Source organism: Gracilinanus agilis, chromosome 4, assembly GCF_016433145.1.
Source record: "Gracilinanus agilis isolate LMUSP501 chromosome 4, AgileGrace, whole genome shotgun sequence".
Classification (NCBI taxonomy): domain Eukaryota; kingdom Metazoa; phylum Chordata; class Mammalia; order Didelphimorphia; family Didelphidae; genus Gracilinanus; species Gracilinanus agilis.
The window spans coordinates 195,473,641-195,500,186 of NC_058133.1; the positions used below are offsets into that span (position 1 = coordinate 195,473,641).

General features: G+C 37.5%; 1 protein-coding gene across 1 annotated transcript; it reads left to right on the top strand.

Annotated features, from left to right (window-relative positions):
- The first annotated feature begins 411 nt into the window (after positions 1–411).
- KPNB1 (karyopherin subunit beta 1) lies at positions 412–26,546 on the top strand. Its single transcript, XM_044671764.1, has 20 exons — positions 412–497; positions 3,569–3,769; positions 5,576–5,728; positions 6,858–6,917; positions 7,691–7,780; positions 9,434–9,544; positions 10,789–10,890; positions 12,378–12,602; positions 14,747–14,938; positions 15,616–15,746; positions 17,315–17,462; positions 17,721–17,792; positions 18,865–19,009; positions 20,093–20,175; positions 20,687–20,794; positions 21,780–21,923; positions 22,035–22,140; positions 22,911–23,025; positions 23,387–23,548; positions 24,157–26,546. Coding segments are annotated over exons 2-20 (2,196 nt in total). The 5' UTR covers positions 412–497; positions 3,569–3,721; the 3' UTR covers positions 24,158–26,546.

Below are 26,546 nucleotides of genomic sequence, written 5' to 3' on the forward strand. Positions count from 1 at the left end.
CTACTATGGACAGATTTAATGTAGAGATGAAAACAGTTTACAAATGATATCAACTTGGAAAGAAAAATGGGCTTGGGAGTTGGGGAAGGAAGGTGGTAAATTTAGGGTGTTCCAAAAGTCTTAGTGCAGTTAAAAAATATATTATTAGTGTGTGACTAAATCAATTATGTAGAGTTTTGCAATTGATATTTTAACATTTTTATGAGAACCTCTTGGCTTGCCCCACTTTATGAGTTCTTAACCAAGTTAGCCTTAATCTAGGACATTCCCAGAGACTTGTTTCCATTCACCAATATTTCTCTTCTCCTAAACAGCCCACTTTCCTTGTGGAACTGTCCAGAGTGCTGGCAAATCCAGGAAATAGCCAGGTTGCCAGAGTTGCAGCTGGGCTACAGATCAAGAACTCTTTGACATCTAAAGATCCAGACATCAAGGCACAATATCAACAGAGATGGCTTGCTATCGATGCCAATGCTCGAAGAGAGGTCAAGAACTATGTAAGTAACTTACATACAAGATGTTTCTTTTCTCTGTATATGAGAGAGGGAGTAGTAAGCACATTTCACAAATTCTCATTTAGCCTTTTGTCATTTGCAAGTATTAGAGCTACAAGGTGAGAAATTACTTAAAGCTCAGGCTCTCTTCAAATCATTTAAGTCTTTGTTTTTGGTTCAGAGGCTCACCCTTTGTTGTATAATTGTTATTTCCTTGCAAATAACTGTATTAGATAGTAAAACACCATAGTTCTGCAAATGTATTGTTAAAAGTTGTTAGATCCCAAATTTAGCAACTGAAGAATTTGGGAGACCAGCCTTGTCTGTGACCTTCAGGATATGTTGAAAACAATCATGCCTAGGTGATTCTGATGAGCTCCTATTTGAGGAGTTGGATGGCCCTAAAAAGGCTTTTCGAATCAGATTTTATGACCTGAGAATGTCAAACTTTTTTGGTGGATACATTGACTTGATGTGATCTGAATGATTTTTTTGGAAATGCTTAGTTTTTTTCATTTTCTCAAGAGGACTTTTGGAAGGTATTCTTAATCTTTAGGAAAATAGAATTTCCCTTACTGAGCTGTTGGGAATTTCCCAATTGGTCTTGATACATGTAACCCAATGATTGAAGTATGGAGATCCAGTTCTATGGATATCAAATACTTTTTAATTTTTCTCTTTCTCTGGATAAACAATTGCTTTTACTATTCTTATTTTCCACTGGGCAAAATTAATGGAAACATTGATATATTTGGGGAGCAGTGAATCTGAGATTGAAATAAAGGGAATTTTCCTGTCTGCTCAGTGTTCCCTATTAAGTTGCAGCCATGGAACAATCCAGGTGATGCAAGTTTGAGGGGGACCAAGGATTCATTTCCTTAAAATTCTCACCTGTTATTTCTTGGCATTAGGTCTCAGCTTAGGTAAGTCAATATCAATCTGGTACCTTCCTCTACTTTGATAATATTTATTATTCACAAGGATTAGAGGTAAAGGTGTTTCCAAGATTAAGTAAGTTTGCTGTCATCAGTCTTTAGAATACAAAAACAAAGATTATCATTTTCAACTATGAATTCTTTTTAAGTTAACAAGTATGTTCTTTTATTACTGAAAAACTTAGGACACATAATGCTGTTTTCCTTTCATCTCCAACTGATACAAAGTAAATAAAGAGATCAAATTTAAGATTTGTAAATATAAGATAAAGTTTGGGGATGCATCACTTCTCACATTCAGAGTTTAGATGAGGATGACCTGGTACAGATCTTGTTTTATCCCCTTTATGTAGATTAGGAAGAAATTGATTAGTGCTTGCCTTTTCCCATAAAAGGCCTGATGGCTATAGTGTGAAGGAGTATTAGTGTTTAGGTGATTCCCATTATCTGTCTATTTGAAAATCCATATCTTGGGCTTATGCTTAATAAACTTGTATATATGGACATTTTGTTAGGATCAGGGCTTAATTGTAGTTGACAATCAGAGGGCTTTGATGAGTGAGGTAGGATGTTAATGCATTTGTGCATCATATCCCCTAGAACTACTTTAGGCAATATTAATTAGTACTTCTTGGTAGGTTGGTTCTTCAAACTAAGATATATGTTGGATAGCAAAGTAGTGTGATATAGTAAAGAGGACACTTGAGTTTTCTTACTGTCTTGGGACAAGTCATTTAATCTGCCTCCCTTTCCTCATTTGTAAAATAGTTTCAACTGGATGATTGCTAAGATCTCTTCTAGCTAAAAAAATTCTAATTCTAGGGATATCTTCTGTTAATTAGAAGCTAGTTATTGATGGGTTATTGGTGGTCTGTTTGATTTCTTTTATTTAATCATATAAATGGGGTGGAGGTGATGGGAGAGAAAAAAAATTGAGAATACATTGTTAACCACAAAATATAAGATACATGGTTACCTGACCTAGGCTGTAGAGCTATCCTGAAAAATCTGGCAACTTTTCACTTGTCCTCTGACCAGCACTTGTAGGAACAGTTAACTGTTTGTCTTTTAGGTGGCCTGGTGATTTCATTGACAGAATTAGCTCTTATGGTAATGATTAACCCTTAGGCCCATTGGTGTCATTAGTTTCTACCTTGTCATTTTGTGTCTTAATATAAAACTGTGCTTTCTCCTTTTAATAAACTATTGTAAAGGAACCATTTAAAGAACTATTTGACAGGAGGAATAATTCTGACCATCTGCAGTGAGAGAATAGTCTTAATCTTTTTGGGAAAGCAGGAATAATTCTTTCCTTGAAAACAAATTATGGGAGTAGCACTTAAGTTTTATTAAATTTATTCAAGATAAGATAATAGATTTAAAGCTGAGAGAGACCTTGGAGATCATTGAGTCATTTTATAGATGAGGAGATTGACGTTCAGAGAGTTACTTCTCCAGCATCTCTGTCTCTCTCTCTCTTTCACACACACACACACACACACACACACACACACAGTAAATGACAGCCAACAGGTGAAATCAGTTCTGCTAAATCCAGTGTTCTTTATCATGCTATGCCTTTTAGGTTATAGGATTATTAGTGAACAAACAAAAGAGAAAATAGAGATGTTTTTTTCTTCCCATCACATATGACAAGTGTTTCTCTTTACTGGTGGTTTGACTTCTTATCTTGTCTGCATTCTATTTTATTTTCACCAGTTTTTGGAATTTGGGGCATTGGGCAGACCAGCTTCACAATGCAGTCCTGGAAATTGGCAATGAGACATAGTACCACTGTTACTTTCATATATTTTCCTTGAGCCTTATTTTCTAATCTCTTACTACCCTTATCTAAAATGGGCCATTGGAATATTGTGAAAATTACCATCAGCATTTTCAAAAGATATAATAATCATTATATCTTTTATATTATTATATACAAATAATCATTATACCCTCTAATGTCTTTTTTTTTTTTAAACCCTTACCTTTTTTATCTTTAGTATTCTAGGATAGAAGAGCAGCAAGGGTTAGTCAGTCGGGGTTAAGCAACTTGCTCAGGGTCACATAGCTAGGAAATTAATAGGATATCTTAAAAGAAATCTCAAAACTGTTTATCTTTTTTATTCTTGTATGCAGGTTTTGCAGACTTTGGGTACCGAAACCTATCGGCCAAGCTCTGCTTCACAGTGTGTAGCTGGTATTGCCTGTGCAGAGATCCCAGTAAACCAATGGCCTGAACTCATTCCTCAGCTAGTAGCTAATGTCACAAACCCTAATAGCACAGAACACATGAAAGAGTCAACATTGGAAGCGATTGGTTATATCTGCCAAGACATTGTAAGTATTTTCTTCAGTAGACACAGTCCATACTTATTATTCTTTTTGTTTCAGAGACTGGATGATATTAAATGAAATTCATAAAGGTAATGCAAAAAACCTCAATGAGTGGGGGTGGGGGTAGGTGTATATGTAGTGGTCATGGAGGATGCTGTCCATGTAGACTTATTTCCTTGAAGCTCCTATAAGGAAGAAGAGTTAACTTAAGAGAGACCCAAGTGTCTAAAAAGATTGTCTTAAGAGAACTGTCTTAGTTGATGATACATTCTTAACATTTGTGGTTGTATTGTCATTACATTACCTAAGCACAAGTTTTTTGATAACTATTTCAGTATAATTGTATTCCTTTGTAATACAGTCCTATGTGTGTTATTTTATTCATTAAAATTTATTTATTTTATTTTTTTTAACCCATACCTTCTATCTTAGAATCAATAATGTGTTTTGTTTCCAAGGCAGAAGAACAGTAAGGGCTAGGCGGTGGGGGTTAAGTGTTAAGTGACTTGCCCAGAGTCACATAGGTAAGAAGTGTCTGAGATCAAATTTGAACCTAGGACCTCTTATCTCTAGACCTTACTCTCAATCCACTGAGCCACCCAGATACCCCCTCATTAAAATTTTTTGAGAGGGGGTCCTTAGGCTTTATTAGACTGCCAGAAAGGTCCCTTATGCATAAAAAAGGTTAAGAACTCCATTATTAGTTTTGATTTTTGACAGTGATTGATTCTTGTGACTACTGGGTTTGGTGTTTCCTTTATTGAAGAATCCCAGCAACCTTTATAATGGCTTTATTTTTCTGCTCTACAGGGTTACTATGAATGGGACCTTTTCCAACTGTCTTATGTCTGACTTAATTACTAGATTTCACAAACTGTCATTTCTTAAGTGATCCTCTTAAGTAGTATTTAGAGCTGGAAAGACTTGGACATCAAGAGACTCTAGCCCAACTCCCCCATTTTATACATAGGCAAAACTGAGGTGGAGGATGTTGACACTGATCTGCTAGCACCTTTGTCTTGATACTTTAACCTGATAAAATGAAGTCTTTACATTCTGAATGATAAAGCCAGGTGGTGATTTTCAGCCCTCTGGTATTTCATTTGTTACAGATAGCCTGGAAAGAACACTGACTACAACCCCATTTTCACTAGAAAACTCATGTGATATTACTAAGTAGGTGCTTAAGATGGATCAAATTTTACCCACCTTTTATTTTATTTTATTTTATTTTTTTAAACCATAGTGGTCTTGAAGGATTATGCAGTGGTCTGCAATATTGTTCCTAATATTTAAATATACCTATTTGGTAAGGATTCTCTTTACTGCAAGTTGCAATCCAGTGTTATTCTCACAAAATAGAAAACAAAGTAGAATTTCACTCAAAGTAGCTGTGGTCCTAGAATTTTTTTTTTTTTTTTTTTTTTTTTTTTTTTTTTTTTTTTTGGTCACTAGTTATTTATCCCTTATGTTCCATGTTACTCTCAAGTCAACGTTGGATATATGCTAGAGATTCCTTGGACCTTCCATGTAGTCTCTTTAGTAAACACACAACTTTGATTTGAGACCTGGAAAAGAGAAAGAGGGAGCTTAATTGTGGTATATCAGGATTTGTAATCTTGTCACATATTTAGGGGAACTTTTGTACCTTTATCAAAATGAGAGATTATTAGGAAAATAGAAAGAAAGGAACTCGGGAAAGTAGCCAGAGATCAAGGAAATGCACCTCACAATGAATTGAATTCCCTAACTATACGACTATGGGATGTGTTACTAGCATAACTTGTTGGGCTTTACTTCTCATTTTAGGACCCAGAGCAGCTGCAGGACAAATCCAATGAGATCCTAACGGCCATAATCCAGGGGATGAGGAAAGAAGAACCTAGTAATAATGTGAAGCTAGCAGCTACCAATGCACTCCTGAACTCATTGGAGTTCACCAAAGCAAACTTTGACAAAGAGGTAAGATTGTTTTGGAAAGGGGTGTAGATTGGGCACTAGGGGTCAAGGGGCTACATGATCCCTCAGTAATCTGTAATCAAAGGAAATGTTATCTTTGCATTGATTGCTCTTCTGGAGGAAGTTTAAATTTGTGTTGTGTAAAGATCTGTATAGGGTTTGCCATATTGCTAGTCCTCGCATTAATTTCATCCAGACAAAGCTTCATATAGCTAGAGGTACTTTGGCCTAATAAGAAAGGGTCAAGTCTTGAGTTTTTCTATTCAGAACCTAAGGTACTGTGGTTTTTCTCCTAACTCCCTGCTATATTTTCTCAAACCCTTTTTGTGCAATAGAATTAGAGTTGAACCACCTCAAGAAACATATTTACTAAAGCTACTTCAGAAAATATGGCAATCAAACCCCCAATCATTTCTTGTTTGGAAGTGAGTTTTTTTTTATTGTTTGTTTTGTATAAGTGTATGTTTTGCATTTCCCTTTTGGCCATTTGGGAGCTTTTTGCCTTTCCTTGGCCTTTCAAGAGGACTAGGAAATCTAAAACTGAATTTCTAATTGATTAAAAAGGCAGGGACATTTTTCTTTTGGATCTTAGAAGATACTTGGGGTTTTAACTAAAAGTTTGCTATTCTATTCTCTCTTGTGCCTCTGTATCTAATATGTCTGCCATTTGATTCTGTTTCTGCCTCCTGCCAGTTGCCATCTCTCAGGGTACAGATTTATGTTTGAAACAAAGCAGATGTTGAGAATATATTTGTTTTTATAATTACATTTTTAAATAATTGTAGGGAAATTCAGTCATATGGGATTCCCTTCACCCACTTTTTTTTCCCCCAAGCTCAGATGACCCACTTAAAAAATTATTCCTTCTATTAAAGTCTGGCATTCTTAGGTCTTGCTAGTGATTGTCCATCCTCAAGATTAAATGAGCAGCTTTGGAGTTTAGGTCATGTAGCAGATATCAGGATAAATTTCTTATATGCCTTCAAGTATACCTACTCCAGAACTGATGAATTGGCTTTTGTGTTGTGTTATGTACTCATTGGAAGTGAGGTGCTCATTATAGAGAGGGTCTTCCCATGTAAGTTTTACGCCTGTCTTAATTTTTCTTCATGTGTTTTTTTTACCCCTGCAGTCTGAAAGGCACTTTATTATGCAGGTAGTCTGTGAAGCAACCCAGTGTCCAGATACAAGGGTAAGTGAAACCAAATGAAATCTCAATCTATCTTTGTGGCATTTACAGGATCTGCTTGCTCTGGTTTAAGATCCCAGTGTTGACTGAACTGAATGTAAAGTAATAGGGCTATTTTAAATGTTGATAGGACTTTTTTGTTTGAGATCTGTAAAATTATCAAAACATAGTGCTTATCTTTTAAAAAGATTAAAGAGAATTACCTTCTGTCTGGGTAATTGCTCTTCTATGATTGCTTTGAATTTTAGCCCGTGAAAGATCTGTGAAGTTGCCAGTGCCCCCAAGTTGAACTTTACTTTGTGGGGAAAAGCCCCAAAACTTGTTATGGTAGTACAAATTTTAAATCCTGCTCTACTTTCTTCAGACCTGTGTTTTACCGTTGATTTAGATTTACCTTTATCTTCTGTCTTCACTCCAAGAGAGAAGAATGGTAAGGGCTAGGCAACTGAGGTTAAGTGATTCTGAGGTTAAGTCCCCTGGGGTCACCCAGCTTTAAGAAACTTCTGAGGTTAGATTTAAACCCAGATCCTCCCAACTCCAAGCTTGGTACTCTATCCACTGTGCTACCTAGCTGCCCCTTTAACAACTGGATTTGAATAGTACCATGGCTTCATTGATGAGCCTCAGATGGGATAGGAAAAAAAAGTAACATCTACATATGATGGAGAGAGGGCTAATCCTTAGTTATATTAGTACCTCAGGATGTGAAGTTACTTACCTTTTGTCACTTAGCTCTGAGATATTAGTAATTTCTGATTCGTTCTTTTCCTTCCTAGGTTCGAGTAGCTGCCTTACAGAATTTGGTGAAGATAATGTCTCTTTATTATCAGTACATGGAAACATACATGGGTCCTGCTCTTTTTGCTGTAAGTATTCTGTTTTAGATGATTTTGAACTTAAGCCTGTTACTAAAATCTGTTAGAATCTATATATAGAATCTATAAGATGCAACTTCTAAAAGACTTGTACATAGATCTGGTTCCATTATTAGTTTAAACTCCTTTACCTGGAATTCTAGATAGTTAGGTGACAGGATGGAGCCCTGGACCTGGAGTAAGGAAGACTCGAGTTCAAATCCAGCCTCAAAGTTTATTTGCTATTTACCCTAGACAAGCCACTTCTGCCTGCCTAAGTGCTCAGCTGTAAAATGGAGACAATATTTACTTTTCAGAGTTACTAAGAAAATCATATGAGGTAATATTTGTAAAAGTGTTTGGGATACTACCTGAAACATAAGTGGTGCTATATAAATGTTTATTCTCTTAGTTAAGTTGTAAATAAATTAGCCATTTTTTAAAACATTACTGTCAATTTCCAGAGACAACCACTTATAGAGTTGTCTTCTATAATGAAGTACAGTAAAGCAAAACAAATCAGCCCCACAGCCATCTCTGAGAAAGTTATGTCCCATTCTGTATCTGTAGTCTTTGACCTTTCTGCCAAGTAGAGAAAAACACATTTCATAATTGGTCTTTATATTTTTAAAAATAGGGTTTTTTCAGTGTTTTGCTTCATATTTTTGTGGTCTTTTTTTTTTTTTGCCTTTTTGGTTTCTGACTTAATACTCAACTCGATCCATAAAGCTTTTCTTGATCCTTAGAATATGATTTTTAAAAAAATCCTTACCTTCCATCTTAGAATGAATACAAATACTAATATTAATTAAAAGCCAGAAGAATGATGAGAGGATTAGGCAGTAGGAGTTAAGGGACTTGTCCAGGGTCACATAGCTAGAGACCTCCTGTCTCTAGGCCTGGCTCTTTCTACTGAGTCACCTAGCTGCCACCAGAATATGATTTTTAAAAAGTATATATTTGAGGTACCATGGAATAATGGGTAGAATACTAGACTTGGAGGTAGGAAGAGTTGGATGTCTCACTATACTTAATAGCTGTATAGCCGTTGGCAAATAATTTCGTTTCTTTACCTGTTTCCTTAGCTATAAGGTGAGAGGGTTGGAGTGATTGTCCTTTAAGTTTTCTTCGAGCTCTAAATCTGTGATCCTAAATGTCATATTTAGTTGTACATAAATCACCCTCCCCTTCTCCTTCCAACTTCGTTTGATCTAAATTTGAATGTTTGTTCTACACATGGTAGATACTAAATGTTCAGACAAATGGAAGGATCCCTAACTCAAGGAAATACCTTGAACCAGTGCTTTTGTTTAAGCTTAGCTATAGTCAAATGGTGGAAATTTAACATAATGCTTTTATGAACAACAACCTAATTTCTCTTTTTAATCCTTACCTTCTATCTTAGAATTGATACTAAGTATTTCTTCCAAGGTAGAAGAGCAGTAAGGGATGTGCATTTTGTGGTTAAGTGAATTGTCAAGGGTCACGCAGCCAGCAAAATGTGAGACCAGATTTGAATCCAGGACCTTCCGTCTCTAGGCCTAGTTCTTTATCCACTGAGCCACCTAGCTGCCCCAACTTAATTATTTTTTATGTTTTCATGGAAGTAGGGAGACAACTACTAAATGAAGAATTAATTGGGCTGGGGGCATTTCTTTCTTGAAGATCACAATTGAAGCAATGAAAAGTGACATCGATGAAGTAGCCCTTCAGGGGATAGAATTCTGGTCCAACGTTTGTGATGAGGAAATGGATTTGGCCATCGAAGCCTCAGAGGTGAGCCAGGGTCTGTGGGTGGGAGACATAAGGTTCTGTTTGGAGACAAGATTAAGGAGAAACAACTGGGGAGGTTAATCATGCTAGCACAGACCAATTCCCTTTCAGACAGTTCAAAATGAAATCACCTTTTTTTTTTCCTCTGCTGAATTACAGAAACCTTGAACTGAACACCAGGGGGCAGTAGACCAGTACCATAACTTGGTAACATTAGACTGATGAAAATCTGGCATCTGTTATTGATCTTTTGCCAGTAGTGGAGTTGATAAAAGGGAAAGGGCCTTTCTCTGATTCAGCCTCTTTGATCATAAGTTTTTCTAAAACCTCAGCTTCTCCAAATGCTCTAGGTATCCCTTATATAAGCATGGAGCCCATCAACTTTTCTTAAAAGAATCCTTAAATAACTAATGTGAGTTGAGCCTATGAGAGAAGAGGTTTTCTTTTATTATAGTTTTGTTGAAAAAAATTCAAAATGAGAACCTCTAAAACAGGGATTCTTAACCTTTGTTGTGTCATACATGCTTTTGGTAATTTGGTGAAACCTGTGGATCTTTTAGAATAATGTTCTTCAAGCAAATGCATAAAAGAAACCAATTATATTGGGATGCCATTATCAAAGTAATTTAAAAATTATTTTAGGCCTCAGATTAGATACTTCTGCTCTTAAGGGGAGAAATGCTCCAGATTTCCCTTACCAATAGTTTGCTTTGCATAGACGAGAACATAATATAACTCACATTTAAATAATGTTTTAAGATTTATATGGTTATATATATAAGATTTATATATTTTATGAGCCTCTGAGAAAGTAGTATTTTCTTTATTTTGAAGAGGAAGAATTCCTCATATAAAGCGATCTTTGGATCCAGAACTTAATTTCCTTCTCTAGAATTTTTTGCACTGTATTTCATACTTCCTTTTGCTAGCTGGCATATGTTATAAAGATTGAATTCTTGATAATGTATGTCATCCTTTGAGGACTAGCACCTCTTCTCATAGTGCTATTGAGGTGCCTTAGAGCTTACAGGCATTTTGGAACCTTCTAGTGCTCCAAGAATGATTTAACCACTTACCCTCCATAGGAGTCAGGCTACTAAGGGACCTGTTTGATGGTAATAAGGTAAAAATATGTGAAATTCTGACATTCCTGTTTTCCTCACTTTTATCTTCAGATATCTTTTGTGTCACAAACTGATTTCCAAATGTTTCCCTAACCAGGATTTTTTGATGTATCTTCTCCACAGGCAGCAGAACAGGGACGACCCCCAGAGCATACCAGCAAGTTTTATGCCAAGGGAGCACTACAGTATCTGGTCCCAATCCTCACACAGACACTAACAAAACAGGTGAGTTTTCTCTAAAATTCAGACCATGACATGAAACCACCTAAATATTCCTTGGCTTTCTGCAAGTCCCACTCTGAAGGATGATAGGGTTTTTAATGCGTGAAGTTGGCATCTCTTCAACAGCTTAATGTTCTTACAGATGACTCAGGAACAGCTGAGCTGGCTCTGGGAGATCCCTTAGGCTTTTTGAGTTGTTTTTGAAGGCAAATTGGGTCTGAACAATTCAAGTAGAGATGGGGCTTGGCCACCAGAGATGAGACAATATGTATTAATAATTACCGAATTTTTCTAGGTGCCTTATCAGTGGGTTTTAGGAACTTAAAGATCAAAGGACAGTCAGAAATTCACTTTGATTATTTGTCTTCTTAGAGGACAATAATAATAGTAATAATAGAGAAGTCTCTTCTAATATATAAGGAGATTTGCAACATTATCATTTTGATAGAACACGCCTTTTGTTTTTAAGTGTTTGCAAAATTAGAGACTAAGTTTTTGCATTCGTACTGTGTAAATTATCAGTAATGGTTCTGCTATACTTCCAAGTTTGAAATGGAAGAATTTCACATCCTTTTTTTTTTTTTTTTTTTTTTTTTTTTTTTGGCAATAAGACTCATAACAAAGTTTTTTCTGTAAACGGTTTCTTATCTTACCTTTTTTTCCTTGCTTTGGACTATTCTCTAGCATTTCATTTTGGGAGGCCTTATGATAATAGAAAAATTCATATCTGTATTTTATCCAAAACACTATTGTCAAAAAAAAAATTGAACCAAAATTGCTGGAGATTCTGGTGCCACTGTAGAATTCTCATAGAGCTAGGAGGGACCTCAGAGGATTTCTGATTTAACCATTTTCTTTTATAGATGAGGAAACTGAGACCCAGAGGAGATTAAGTGGTTTGCCTAAGGCCACTGAGGTAGTAATTGTCGGAGATGATGGCATTTGAACTTAGAAACTATGATTCCAGAGTTAGAACTTTCTATTGTGCCAAAATTGCTCTTTTAATGTTAAAATTTTTTTAACGAGAAATAACAGTACGATCCAATTAGTAATTTTTAAAAACTTACTATTATGTAGGTAAGTTGTTAATTTTACTAGCTATTTTTTCTTTTGGTCTTGATTTCTCATGTTTCTATCTGTTTTTGTTCGTCTTTTTCCCATTGAATGACATTAAATTATACTCATCTGAAACTGCATAGGGAAATCAATTTCAAATCATGTGTACAGATTACATATTCATGCTAGCCAGGGAAGAGGTAGACTGAATTCCATGTGATCACCTTGGAAAGTTGGAATGGAATTTTATTTTTGTGTTCCAGGTTTAATCAGCTCAGGCCTACTATTATCAAATGAAAAAGTCATAAGTGAGATTCTTTATAGAGTTCACTTGCTGACCCGAAATTAAACCTAATCATCTTTTTAAGGTTGCCTCTAGGATGATTGAGAATAACTTTTTAAGTATTTTGACTAGTGCAATATTCTTTTGCTAGGATGAAAATGATGATGATGATGACTGGAATCCCTGTAAAGCAGCAGGGGTTTGCCTCATGCTCTTGGCTACCTGCTGTGAAGATGACATTGTCCCTCATGTATTACCCTTCATAAAAGAACACATTAAGAACCCTGATTGGCGATATCGGGATGCGGCTGTCATGGCTTTTGGCTGCATTTTGGAAGGGCCAGAACCCAATCAGCTCAAACCACTAGTTATTCAGGTGAGACCAAGATAAATATTTTGGAGTAGAAACTGGGTAATAATTCATCTTTTTGAACTTATCTTGAGATTGAGCAAAAACTATTTTGAAGCAAGAACTAACTAAGTCCATGCATGCAAACTATTTAGCTACCTAAGGACTATCTACAAAATGATAAAGTCTTCTTTCAAAGTATAGTTTTGATGCATTGGTGATAATTGGGTATGGAAAGGTGATAGAATTAGAAGAGTTGTAAGACACTTCAGAAAACCTGAGCCCTACCCTGTTGGATACAACCTCATTTTTGCCTTTTAGTTCTAGTTTTGGAACACTGTGTCACCAAGCAGAAGTCTTAATTCTTCTTTCACATAACCCTTGAGGTATTTGAAGACAACTATTATGTCTTTCTCATCTTCTTACCTCCAAGCCTTCTGCAGACTCTTTAGATATAGATGTTGGTATTATACAAGTAAAATCTTGTTCTTTTTTTTTTTTTTTTTTTTTTTTTAATTTTTATTTTTTTATTGATGTCCTTTATTTTTCTACTGGCTATTTTCATCCTATAAATCCCTCAGAACCAGGAGGACCTCCATTGAAGTTAGAAAACATGTTAGCAGTTATCCAACATAGCACATGTGCCTAAGAATACATGGCAGCCACCTACCTGTATTTGACATTTCTTCTTTAGGACCAAAATTGGTTGCTATCATTGGGGTATTTTTTTGTTAATGTTTATTAAAGGCAGTCATTGTTTATTAGGCTTGTTCATTCAACCCCTCAATTATTGGGTACCCTTTTTGTTTTCATTGTTTTACTACCACAGAAATGCTGTTGTGAATATTGTAGTGTTTGTGGGGTCCCTGCTTTTTTCTTAACCTCATGGGGCACCTACCTACTTAGAGGCATGTCTTTTTGAGAAACCTGGCATTTTAACTTTATGACTTCTTGACAGCATTTGCAAATTTAATTGCTATGAATTCACCTGAGCCATATTGTTGGTTTAAAAATGCAATTTTTAATGAATAATTTTTATTATATTAAACTAAAAAGATTTTGTACAAACAAAACCAATGCAACCAAGATTAGAAGGGAAACAACAAACGGAGAAAAAATTTTATAACAAATTTCTCTGATGGTCTCATTTCTCAAATATAGAAAGAACTAAGTCAAATTTATAAGAATCTAAATTGTTTCCTAACTGATAAATGGTCAAAGGATATGAACAGGCAGTTTTCAGATGAAGAAATCAAAGCTATCAATAAGCATATGAAAAAATGTTCTAAGAAATCCCTCTTGATTAAAGAAATGCAAATTAAAACAATTCTGAGGTACCATCAGTGTTGGAGGGAATGTGGCAAAATTGTGACATTAATGCATTGCTGGTGGTTGTGAACTGATCCAACCATTCTTGAGGACAATTTGGAATTATGCCTAAAAGGCTATAAAAGAATGCATATTGATCCAGTAATACCACAACTAGTATCTCAAAGAGATTTTTACAAATGAGTACAAAAATATTAATAGCTCCCCTTTTTGTGGTGGCAAAGATTTGGAAACTAAAGGAATGTCTATCAATTGGGGAATGGCCGAAAAAATTGCGGTATATGATAGTGATGTTAATACTACTGTGCTGTAAGGAGTGATGAATAGGATGATTTCAGAAAGAGCTGGAAAGACCTACATGAACTGATGCAGAGTGAAATAAGCAAAACAGGAAAACATTGTACACATAACAGTAGTAGTGTGGAATGATCATATGTGATAGACTTAGCTACTCTCAGGAATACAATGATCCAGGACAATTCTGAGGGACTTATGACAAAGAATGCTCCCCATCTACAGAAAAAGAACTGTAGGAATGCAGATAAAAGTGTATGATTTTATCACTTGTTTATTTGGGTATATATTTTGTGGTTTTAGTTTTTAAGATTATTCACTTATAAAAATGACCAGTATGGAAAGTTTTGCATGATAATACATATATAACACAGATTGAATTACTTGCTATTTCTGGGAAGAAGGGAGGGAGATAATTGGATCATATAAATTTAGAAATTTTATAATGAATAAATAAAATGCCTTTTTTGGAGGAAATCCTTTTCTGGTTGGGTGAAATGTGTTTTGTAGTTCCTTTCCTTGCCTGGTAATGCTGTGTTATGTTTCAGGCCATGCCCACTCTCATAGAATTAATGAAAGATCCCAGTGTGGTGGTTCGAGACACAACTGCTTGGACTGTGGGCAGAATCTGTGAGCTGCTCCCTGAGGCTGCCATCAATGATGTCTACCTTGCTCCTCTACTGCAGTGTCTGATTGAGGGCCTGAGCGCTGAGCCCAGAGTGGCTTCCAATGTGTGCTGGGTAAGAGTTTGGCTTTATAAGGGAGTGCAGTATGGGTGGGAGAACTAGATTGACTGGCTCATTGTCACAAGAGCAGAAATTAGGGAGAAAGATAAATTTTTTACAAGAATGCCTCCATTCTCATTTCTTCAATTAACATGTGGGAGAGCTGCCTCAGCCAATGGGAGCTGTTGACTCATGGTGAACCATTAAGAACAGTCATGCTACTCTAGCATGAGAACTATTTGGAGCCAGGCATCTATTTTGAGTTTTTGGAGAACTCAAAATAATGACTGAGGGGTATGAGTTGCTAGTTGCAAGGATGGCTGGAAGGAGGAAGGTAGGTATGAATATGGAATGTAGTTAGTCCTTTTGTTTTCTGGTGGTAATAAGGCCCAAGAGTTTCTGAACAGAAGTAAAAGTGGTGGTAGCGGTAGCCTTGGTCTAGGGAATTGTAGAAGTTTGGAGCCACAGACTGTCAGTTGTTACAGAGCAACAGGCAAAATGCTTCCTTGCGTTTTGTTTTTGAAATATGGAAAAGTGCCAAGTTGTTTGGCATTTGGGATAGAAATTTAAAGAATTCTCCACCAGGTTATTGAAAAGTACAACTAGGTAAGACATCTTGAAAACATTGTTAAGCCTGAGCTAGTTGAGCCTAGTGACTATTCTAAGCCCAAGGTCTCTTCTTTGGGTTTCAGGCTTTCTCCAGTCTGGCCGAAGCTGCCTATGAAGCTGCAGATGTAGCTGATGACCAAGAAGAACCAGCTACCTACTGTTTATCTACTTCGTTTGAACTCATAGTCCAGAAGCTCCTAGAGACCACAGACAGGTAACTTGTGTTCTCTATAGATGATATTTTTGTATTTCAGCTCTTCGACCTTCCTGTGGTAGATAATGGACATGTTGAGTTTGGAAGGAGAAAGCCATAGAAATATTTCCTCATACTGTAAGAGGGTGACCACTTATTAAATTTCATGTCTCATTTCATTTATTCTTAAATGAATACATTCCTTAAGAGTGTGCAAATTAAATATCCACAAATCAGATTCTCTTAAAACTCATTAGGACCTGGGGGCAGCTGGGTAGCTCAGTGGATTGAGAGCCAGGCCTAGAGACGGGAGGTCCTAGGTTCAAATCCAGCCTCAGACACTTCCCAGCTGTGTGACCCTGGGCAAGTCACTTGACCCCCATTGCCCACCCTTACCACTCTTCCACTTATGAGCTAATACACAGAAGTTAAGGGTTTAAAAAAAAAAACTCATTACGACCAATGTAGAATCTTTTTAGTGAATACATGTAACCTCCTCTTATGTAAAAGATAGGGAATCAGTAAGTATGAGGTGTTCATGAAACTTTCAAATTTACCTGAGGATCATTGAGAACTGACTTTCTCTTTGGAACTCTTAATTCTGCTTTTTAGCATATCTGAGAAAGTGCCTATTCAGTGCCTTCTAATACAGATCTAAATAGTCATTTTGAGGGTGTCACTTACACTTCCCAGAAGGGGGATAGATTTCTGACATGGTTTAGAATTGTGAGAATGCATTTTCTTAAAAATGTTCTAAATGATGTTAACAAAAGCTATTAATAATAGTATTATAACTAAGCTTTTAGAATACGACCTGCATAGAGAAGTTCCTTAACAATTTTTCCTTGATTTATGAAGCCTGGGTTTTTCTATGATAGTTTGTCTAGGGCCAAGTTAGAAATGAACCAGTAGGGATATTTGAACTTATTAATTAAGGCTCATTGAGTGCCAAAGGCAGTGGTGGGTGGATATTAGATACTCAGTAAGCAGATGAATGCTCCATCCATCTCCTTCATTCTTCTTTGTTCCTGATGCCATTAGGAGCACAGGGAAGGTTTTGTTTCCTTCTAAACTCTTAAAGGAGACAGTTTGTAGAATTTTAGAATATCAGATCTTAAAGAACCTTGCATTGCATGTAGTAGGAACTTTAAATAGTTAAGTGAATGAATATAGTCCAACAGAGATCATGTGATACATAGGTACCATAGCTGGACAAAAATCATCCTAACACTATATCTGGGACTCCTGACTCCCAGGCCAGTACTTTTTCTTCAAATGCTTTTGCCTAACTCATTCTATTAGAATTTTAGCCCTTTCCTCAAAGGGCCATTTGATGGTTTGGTTCACTATGAAGGCGATAATAAATATGGTCTTAAGTTTAATGAACCTTAGAGGATTTGAAGTCTGACTTGCTCATGGCCAAACTCAGGTCAGGGTCTATTTCCCCATTATTTTCTGGCCTCATATTTTCATTTGGAAAACAGGTAATAAAAACTCTAGGTCCTTATTCCTTGTTCAAGGGAGTGGAGGGGAGAGCCATTGAACTTTGTTAGGATCCAGAAGACTTAATCCATTTTGTTCCTGATCAGACCTGATGGACACCAGAACAACCTGAGGAGTGCTGCCTATGAAGCCCTGATGGAAATAGTGAAGAACAGTGCCAAGGACTGTTATCCCGCGGTCCAAAAAACGACCTTAGTCATCATGGAGCGATTGCAGCAAGTGCTGCAGATGGAGGTGAGACTCAAGAGGAACCATTATTGGGAACAGTGGAGTCAAGAATGCAGCAGAGGAAGAATGCGAAACGCCATGCTTTTATCCCCTCTTTGGCTTCTTCTGAATATATATCAATTCCCCAAAGGTGTCTTCATAGCAGAGCCATACTTTGGGGATTTGGCGCTGCCTAGGAAGCTGGTAGATGCATCAAACTGATCAGTCTATAAGGAAGGGTCCCTAGTCTCATGGTGATTTTTTTTTTTCCTCTCTTTACCCCAGTCTCACATCCAGAGCACATCAGACAGAATCCAGTTCAATGACCTTCAGTCTTTACTCTGTGCCACTCTTCAGGTATGGTCTTGGTCTTTCTCATTTCTAATACCTTGAAGGAGGGGAAAGGCCAGTCAGGAAGAGAAAGAAAAGGGAGAGTCAACTGTCTTGGGATGACAAGTTCATGCACCACACAGACAAAACTGTGTTGATGACGCTGATCTGAAGACATTTATTGGAGGCAGGCAAGCCCCTTTCTGCCCCTTGACTGATTAGGACACTGGAGTTTACCACAACTAGATCAAACTGAAAAGCTATTTCCTTTTTTTTGTTGTTGCATTGTGCATTTTTGGGCAGGGCAAGTCCATTCGCACATGTTTCCCAGTCAATCCCCCTTTCCTTTTGCTAACAATTCAGGCTATTGTTTCAACCATTGTCTTTTGAAATAACCCTGGTCTTGTCATTTTGCTTTAAAACTTGACAGCCTGTGTTATCATGAGGTTTCTTTTTTTCTGGGCCATTTATTCTCCAAAGTTCAGATCACCTGGTAGAAATTAAGGAACTACTAGAAAGCAAAATAGTTTTCAAGGGTTAACTGTTAAGGTGCTTCCTAACTTCATACAGACAAATCAGAGAGCTGCTGATGCTTGACTTTTGGGGAACGTAGGAAAGATGGGAGCTAGGGAAAATGGAGAAAGGAGGCAAGTTCTGTTTCCATTAGTAATAGACTAATGGCAACAGTAGGAGGTGATAAGACTTTAGTGTCTTGGATAGGAAGTGAACTTCAGTGTCTCTACACCTACAAAGCTGAAAAACGAAACCATTATTGTCATGGGAGAGTTCAGCAATAAGGATTTGCTACAGCTAGCTTAATTATAGGCATAAATGAAATGCAGAGAGAACGGTTTTCTTTACCAGGTTGGATAAACCCTGTTTGGCAACACAGGAAAGAGCTGAGGATTAAAATAAAGAGTGTTTTGGTGAAGATGATTTGCATTGACCAAACACTTAAACATAATACTGCAAGTTGGGCTTAAAAAAATGGTTTTTTAATCCAAAGGGTTCATTTGAAGAGAATTAAAGAATTACCTGAGACCTTTTGTGTTGCCTGGTTTAGAGCCTATAGATACTAAACTCTTACTCATTTTTGTAGAATGTTCTCCGGAAAGTACAGCACCAGGATGCTTTGCAGATTTCTGATGTGGTCATGGCATCCTTGCTAAGGATGTTCCAAAGCACAGCTGGATCTGGTGGGGTTCAAGAAGATGCCCTGATGGCTGTGAGCACATTGGTAGAAGGTCAGTGAATTTGCATAACTTAGGATAGATTTGAAAGTTTTTTTGTTTTTTGTTTTTTAAGAATCTCAACTTATTCCCCTTTAGCCTAGATCTAAGGTCCAAGCCCAAAGTTCTAACGTTGCTTAAGTTTAAATTTGTTTATGTAACTTTACAACTGTACTTTGGAGACCATGGAGGAACTAATTTGAGATTGAGCTTGCTCTGAGACAGCATAGTACCTATCTATTAATCACCAGATACTTTTTCCTCAAAATCTTCAGAAGAATCTAGCTCTTACTGTAGGTTGTGATCATAGAATTGAGATGGCATATAGTGGTTGGCATGGAGTAGAACCTTGGAGTTTTCTGATTATTTCATGTCTGAATTCAATTATTAAAAGATCATTAAGAATTCCATTAAAGAATATTTAAGAGACAAGGAATAGTTTTAGGGACAGCTTTTAGGTAGTATTTCTAGGAATTTTCCTGTTTCTGAGGCCAGTGTCATTCTGAGGGACCATCCTCTGGAGGACAAGATCTATTTCTGAAATAAGAATATAATATTATTCTGGGAACATGTGATAGCCCTAAAAGAGAGTTTCATTGTGGATCCCAAGAGTATCTTATTGGGACGTTCCTTTTCCTGGATGTAACCCATTTCAAAACCTTGGGGAAAGGCCTGGGGACCCTATTCAGAAGCTGGTATCCAGGGGGACCTAGATGAGGAGATGGACAAGAGGCAGAATTGCTGGCTCAACCAGACCAAAAATTAACTGTGCCATTCCTTTGGGCCATGCCACTTTCTCCTCCATTCCAAAGTAAGATACTATACTATGGAGAGTTGGCATCTTTGAGAGCATTTGAATAGAATCTCTAAATTCCAGTCTAGCAGTTGCAGGAATTTGGCTTGTCCTCTTAAAACAGCTTGTTAATGTCTTTGTGTTCAAGTTCTGTTATCTAACCCATTTTGATTTGCAACAATCTGTATACAGTAATTCATTTAAAAAAACCTGACCCAAGAGGAATCCAAGTGCTTTCCTCTCTAAAGAGGAAAAATGTCTAAAGCTTTCTTCTCAGTATACTAACAGATTTTGTTTCTGTGCAGTGTTGGGTGGTGAATTCCTGAAGTACATGGATGCCTTTAAACCCTTCTTGGGCATTGGTTTGAAGAATTATGCCGAGTATCAGGTGGGACATACTTCTTGACATTAACATAACACTTTGAACTTTTGTGTCCCTAGTGGAGGATTGAGTGAATCAATTATCCCTTCCCTCCCCTTTCCCCAACCTACAGTAGCAAAATAATTGATTCAATTATATTTTCAGGGTATTTTCTTTATCTGTAATTGTTAATTGTTCTTCCATTAAGCTAGTATTTAGATTTCTGTGTTTGGTGCAGCAGGTATCCCTGGAGGTGTTGGACTTCTTACCTTTTTCAAAACAACTTTTGTTTAGTTCCTATAATGCTTGGTGAATTGAAGGTTTCCTTTCTTGCTGACATTTTCCATCTCCCATATTCCCTATTCATATTTCTTCCTATCCAATTAGTTTCAAAGATATATATCTTTCTAAAGAGAATAATTTGTTGACTTTGGATTCTCTGAGCTTTTGAGAATAAAGCAGTGGGACTCTTTCAGTTCCATTCCATAGGGAGTCCCCTGCTAAGCAGCTCAAGTTATTTTCATGTTTTCCTCTATAGGTTTGTTTGGCAGCTGTGGGCCTGGTGGGAGATTTATGCCGAGCCCTACAGTCCAATATTTTACCTTTCTGTGATGAGGTGATGCAGTTGCTTTTGGAGAACTTGGGAGTAAGTATTAACAATCTCAGTAATCCTTATTAATTGCTTACTGTGTGTTAGGCACTGAGAATTTAAAGACATAAACGAAGTAGTCCTTGTCCTTCGAGGAGCTTATATGTACACAAGTTTATACAAGTTTGGGCAAGGGGCAGTGCCAAGAAAGCCCTTATTTAGAATGTGATGTTTGAGCTGATCTTTGAAGGAAACTAAGAGGCAGAAGTGAGGCAAGAACTCCATACCAGGATTGGAGAGGTTGGGGGTGGTACAGACAGCTGATGGAAAGGCGAGAGCCAGGAGAGAGAATGTTATGTGGGAAGAGCAAGATGGCCAGTATGGCTGGAGCATAGAGTGTGCAAAGGGGAGTAATGTATATATGAACTTGGAACAGTAGATTGGGAAGCGGGTTGTGAAAGGCTTTAAATGCTAAATAAAGGAATTTGTATTTGATTCCAGAGGTAATATGGAACCATTGGAAGGGAATGACATAGTCACTTTGGAGGCTGGATTGGAGACAAGAGAATGATGTCGTGGGGGTAGAATGACAATTTGGCAACTGATTAGATAGTTGGAATGAGGGACAGTGAGGAATTGAGGATGACTGAGGTTTTGAACTGAGTGATTAGAAGGATGGTGATGCCCTTGACACAGTTGGGGAAATTTGGAAGAAGGGTAAGTTGGGGCAAGATAAAAATGAACTGTTTTGAACATTGTGAGATTGAGACCTCTACAGAATATCCATTTTGAAACATCTAGCAGGCAATTGGTGATATGGGACTAGAACTCAAGGGTTAGGCTAGGGCACAACCAAATTCTAGCAAAAATTACCATTGAGAAGCAGTAAGACTCCAAATCATTGGTTCTGGTGGAGACATTTGAAGAAACAAGTGAGAGTATAAAATTTCATTAAAGGTCCCATTAAACTTAGGTATTGAAAATTGGAATTAGCTAGGTTTATGAATTCTGACCTTTATTAATTTTTTTTCTTGTTCATCAGAATGAAAATGTCCACAGGTCTGTCAAGCCACAGATTCTTTCTGTTTTTGGTGATATTGCCCTTGCGATTGGGGGAGAGTTTAAGAAATACCTTGAAGTGGTATTGAATACTCTCCAGCAGGCTTCCCAAGCCCAGGTGGACAAGGTAATCAATCAGTCATAGGCTAGATGTATCTCTAAGCCTGGGATGGTGGGGAGCTTTGGATGTATCAGAAGAGGTGACCTGCCTGGGGATGTCTGTGTTTGTCTCCTGTAGTCGGACTACGACATGGTGGATTATCTGAATGAGCTAAGGGAAGGATGCTTGGAAGCCTACACCGGAATCATCCAGGGATTAAAGGGAGACCAGGAGAATGTGCACCGTTGAGTATACATTATAATTTGGTCCCCTGGCCAGTGACTGCGGTTGAGACAAAAAGGATATGCTTAAATTTCTCATTTTAGAAGCTTTCCTTGTGTGGCAGTGGTATACTTACAAAAAGGAAAACTTGATGGGAAGCAGGGAAAGAGAACATTGTTTTTTTTTTCTTTCTTCCTGTGCCTACCTCTCATCCCTTTGTCTTATAATTAGTTGTCTTCATGAAAGTTCTGAAAGAATTACCCAAACAAAACTACAGAAAGAAAAAAAAACTTGATTATTTATTTATTTATTTATTTATTTGGTTTTTGCTGGGGTCCTGACAGGAGTCTACTCCTGTGTCAGGCATGAATGGAAGGTAGCAGTATAATGTAATTGGGCTGTGAAGAGGAGGAAACCTCACCTGCCAGGAGTACTCTCATTTCTTGTATCTGGGACACCCCCCTCTGACCTGATATGGAGAGCTTATGCCAAACTACTTTTTTATTAAACACCACCTGAAAAGCAAGCCCTGACTTTGAGCTGAAAGGTGTTTGTATTTCTCTTTTGAGCTTTCTCCTGTGTCTGAAGACACATAAGTGCTAATATCTTGGGAAATGCATGTTGTAGCAGACCTCAATATTTCAAATCATCTTCTCAAACTCTGGTTGGCTAATAGTCCCCTTCTGCTTCCCCTGCTAAGGGATGTTATTATACACTTGGAAATGTGGAAAGGAACTTTGTCCCTAACTGAGAAAAAATCCAGCAAAAAAAATTTTTTTTTTTTTTTAATAGCGGATGTGATGCTGGTGCAACCTCGAGTAGAATTTATTCTTTCTTTCATTGATCACATTGCTGGAGATGAGGATCACACAGATATAGTGGTAGCTTGTGCTGCTGGACTGATAGGGTAAGTTTTACCTTTTGGCTTTAATAATTAAATCACTTCTACAGAGCATCTCATAGAAGCTGACTTGTAGGCCAGAAAGTGAGTATTTGGAGAGGGTTTACATTGTAGAACCTAGGATGGTATAATGTTATGGGTTATTTCTCTATGTCTTACTAGGATTAATTCAAGGGTAATGGTTTTATGAGTGTACAGAAAGGACTGTACTTCTCCATTCACCACTGAATTGTTAGGTGAAATCGTCAAAAGACCAGATTCATCCTGTTGGTCCTTTTTTTGGTTCTACAAACACAGCCAGCATAGGTTGAGGGTAATGATAATACGATCTGGTTTTTTATTTTTCTTTTGTGCTTGATTTGCTTAGAGACTTATGTACAGCTTTTGGGAAGGATGTACTGAAATTAGTAGAGGCCAGACCCCTGATCCATGAACTGTTAACTGAAGGAAGAAGATCCAAGACGAACAAAACAAAAACCCTTGCTACCTGGGCAACAAAAGAACTGAGGAAATTGAAGAACCAAGCTTGGTGAGATCTCTTGTTTCCACTGTACCCCCTAAGTAGGTATTTCTTGACTGATGGCAAGAGCTCTCTTACAAAATAACTTCTTTATCATTTGGGGTTTGGGCATTTCCCTACCTGTGTTTCTTAACCTTAAAATATGTAAAACTTTAGCCAAACCCTTGATGATCTTTAGTGAAAAAGGATGGGTTACAGCTTTAAGGAAACTTTCTGACATAACAGCTGACTGTGTGGACAACACTGCTCTCTTATAGACCCTTCTCCCTTTCTAGCCATACCCTTTTTTTTTACACCCCATGGACCTTTATTATCAGCCTTCATAATGGAACTTGGAACTAGGGAAATTACCACTCAAGAATTATTCGCCTTAACTCTCAGCAAAATCAGCTAGTTTGATGTGAGGGTCATCTATTCTCCCATACTCCGTCCTTTGGTGTAGGTTTTAATGAATTAGGCTAGAAGGTAAAGTAAAAAGCTTGGGAAATGGAAAACTAGCTATAAGAATGTTGTAGAATTTGAAAGGCCTTTATTTCTGCTAATTGCATATGATGAGTGTGCTACATTTAGTTTCAAGAGAAGACTAGGTGTGTTGATTCTTTTTCTCCTCTTTTCAGATCTGTTACCATTGGGATGACACCCGAGACCCCCACTGGAAATCTCCAATCTTTTGAAAAACCCGGAAGTGAGGAGTGTGCACGGATGCTGAATGTTTGGGAATGAGAGGATGAGTGAGTGAGGCTTGAAAACACACCACATTGAAAATCCTGCCACGGCAGCAGCAGCAGCAGCCAACAGCAGCGCTGTTAGTGAGCTAAGCACTGACTTCCGTAGAAAACCATAACATCGGCCGTCTTGGAAAAGAGAAAAGTGACGGGATTTATGTGCTTTTAAAAAAGAGAGAGATAGAGAGAAAGAGAGCTATCTCTTCCCAAGAGAGGCTAGAACTAGCTTTTCTGTCTTTCGGCCAGTGCTGAGCGGAATGACTAGTGTGGGAGAAAAGGGACTGGGTTCAGCTGTGGTGCTTTGTTGTTAAAGGCCTGGCCTTTGCTACTGATGAGAGATGGAGCCTGGGTCTCGAGCCCACCTTCGGTGTACCTTTGCCACACGGTACTGTACGCGTGCGGGCTAAAAGGAGGGTGAGGGATTTTTTCAGTCTAAGAGTGAGTGTGTGTGAATGAGGCGGTATCCACATTCTCAACTTCAAGTCATTGCAGTTTATCTTTTTCCCAGAAAAAAAAAGGGGTTAGACGTTACATTTCATAAAACTAACCGAAGTTCTGTCTACTGATGCAGCACAAGAGATATAAAAAAGAAAAAAAAAAAAGAGGAAAGCCGCTCTTTAGGGTCTTTTTTTTATTTTTAATTTTAGGGAAAACACTGACGTGTTCAGTTTCCATCCCAAGTGACGCTTTTCATGATCTCTTTTCATCAAGGCGCCTTTCCTATATGGTTCAACTGTGAATGTAGAAGGGGGGGAGTGGGGGGAGGTGGGGAATGACAACTCTGATTAGAGGATATAGGAAAAATGAGATTGTCAAAAACAGACTTCAGACAACCCATAACCCAAACCAAAATTTAAATGCTCAGAATTGGCAGCACAAAGGGAAAGCTCTCTCCTGACTTGTACTGTGACAGTCTGAACGCCCCAAAAATTGTGCCAAAGAGTAAAAAAAAAGAAAAAAGAAAAAAAACAATAAAAACAAGAAAAAACCCATAACAAACTTCAGGTAACTATTTTGGATTGCAAAATGAGGATAAATTTAATGTTCAAACAAAATCTGATAAAATAACCATTTGGAAACTGCTTGGCCTTCTGTTCTTTATTTGATTGACTCCAATGTGATAATGGTCTCTTGCTGCACTTCAGAAACCAACCAACCGACAAAATGAAAAAGGAGAAAAAAAAAGAATTTATATAAATATATATATTATATATAGACATACTGACAAGCTCTCATGATGAAAATGGCACTTGTAAAAGGTTATATTTTTCCACTGCAGTTGAAGATTAATAAAAGTGTCAAACATTCCCTAAAATTTACTTTTTGTATATTTGGTCTTTCCAAATAAAAGAGATCCCACTCACTGATCTTTTTAATTTAAAAATGTAAGTCAACAATAACAAAAAAGATTCAGAAGCCCAATGGACAGTTAATCTGACCAATCAGGGATGTTGCTGCTTCCCTAATTATCTACTTGGAATTTTCTTTAAAGGCATGATGCATCATACCATCTTCATAAATCAAGACTATTATTTTTTAGTTGGGAAAGGAGCAACCCTGATTTTTCATTTTGGCATCAGCAGTAAGAAGGCATATAGGGAGCTTGATTCCCTTTATTTGTTAGCCAGTTGTGGTTTTTACCAGCATCTTTAATGTGCTGCTTTGAAAGAATGAAAGATGGTCTGGGTTTGGGAGGTGAAAATAGGACACTTCCCTTCTTTACCTCCATCCCTATAGCTTATATGAAAGGGGTCTAAAATCTGTCCTTTTCCCTTGATATCATTTATTCCACCAGCCTAATTTTTTTTCATCCATAAGAGGGATTGGCTAAAGTTTGCCCATCTGCACTGCAGCATTTCTAATAGCTCTTGTACAGGGTATCAGATATTGTGCCTTTTTGGTGCCAGGTTCAGAGTCAAAAGTGCCGATCTATGAACCAGTGTGCAAAACAAAACAAATCCAGGTGTTTGAAGGAGAGAAGCTCCATTTGTGAAAAGAGCTTATAATCTCCTGAACCCTGATTAGAAGAGGCCTGGCTCTTAATGCCTTTTTTTTTTTTTTTTTTTTTTTTTTTTTAAATTAGAGGGGGTGATGTTACTTACAAACCATTCCTGAAAATTAGGGGAGGGTGGGATAGGGCTTAAGATGTGGGGGGGAGCAGGGGGAATGGGGAGAGAAATCTGATCATTCCTCAGTGCTACCCATTTCTGTCCCCTGTGTGGGCTGCTCAGCTGTAGACAGCAGGAGAATAAAGTACACTGAGAACCATAGTGAAAACAAAA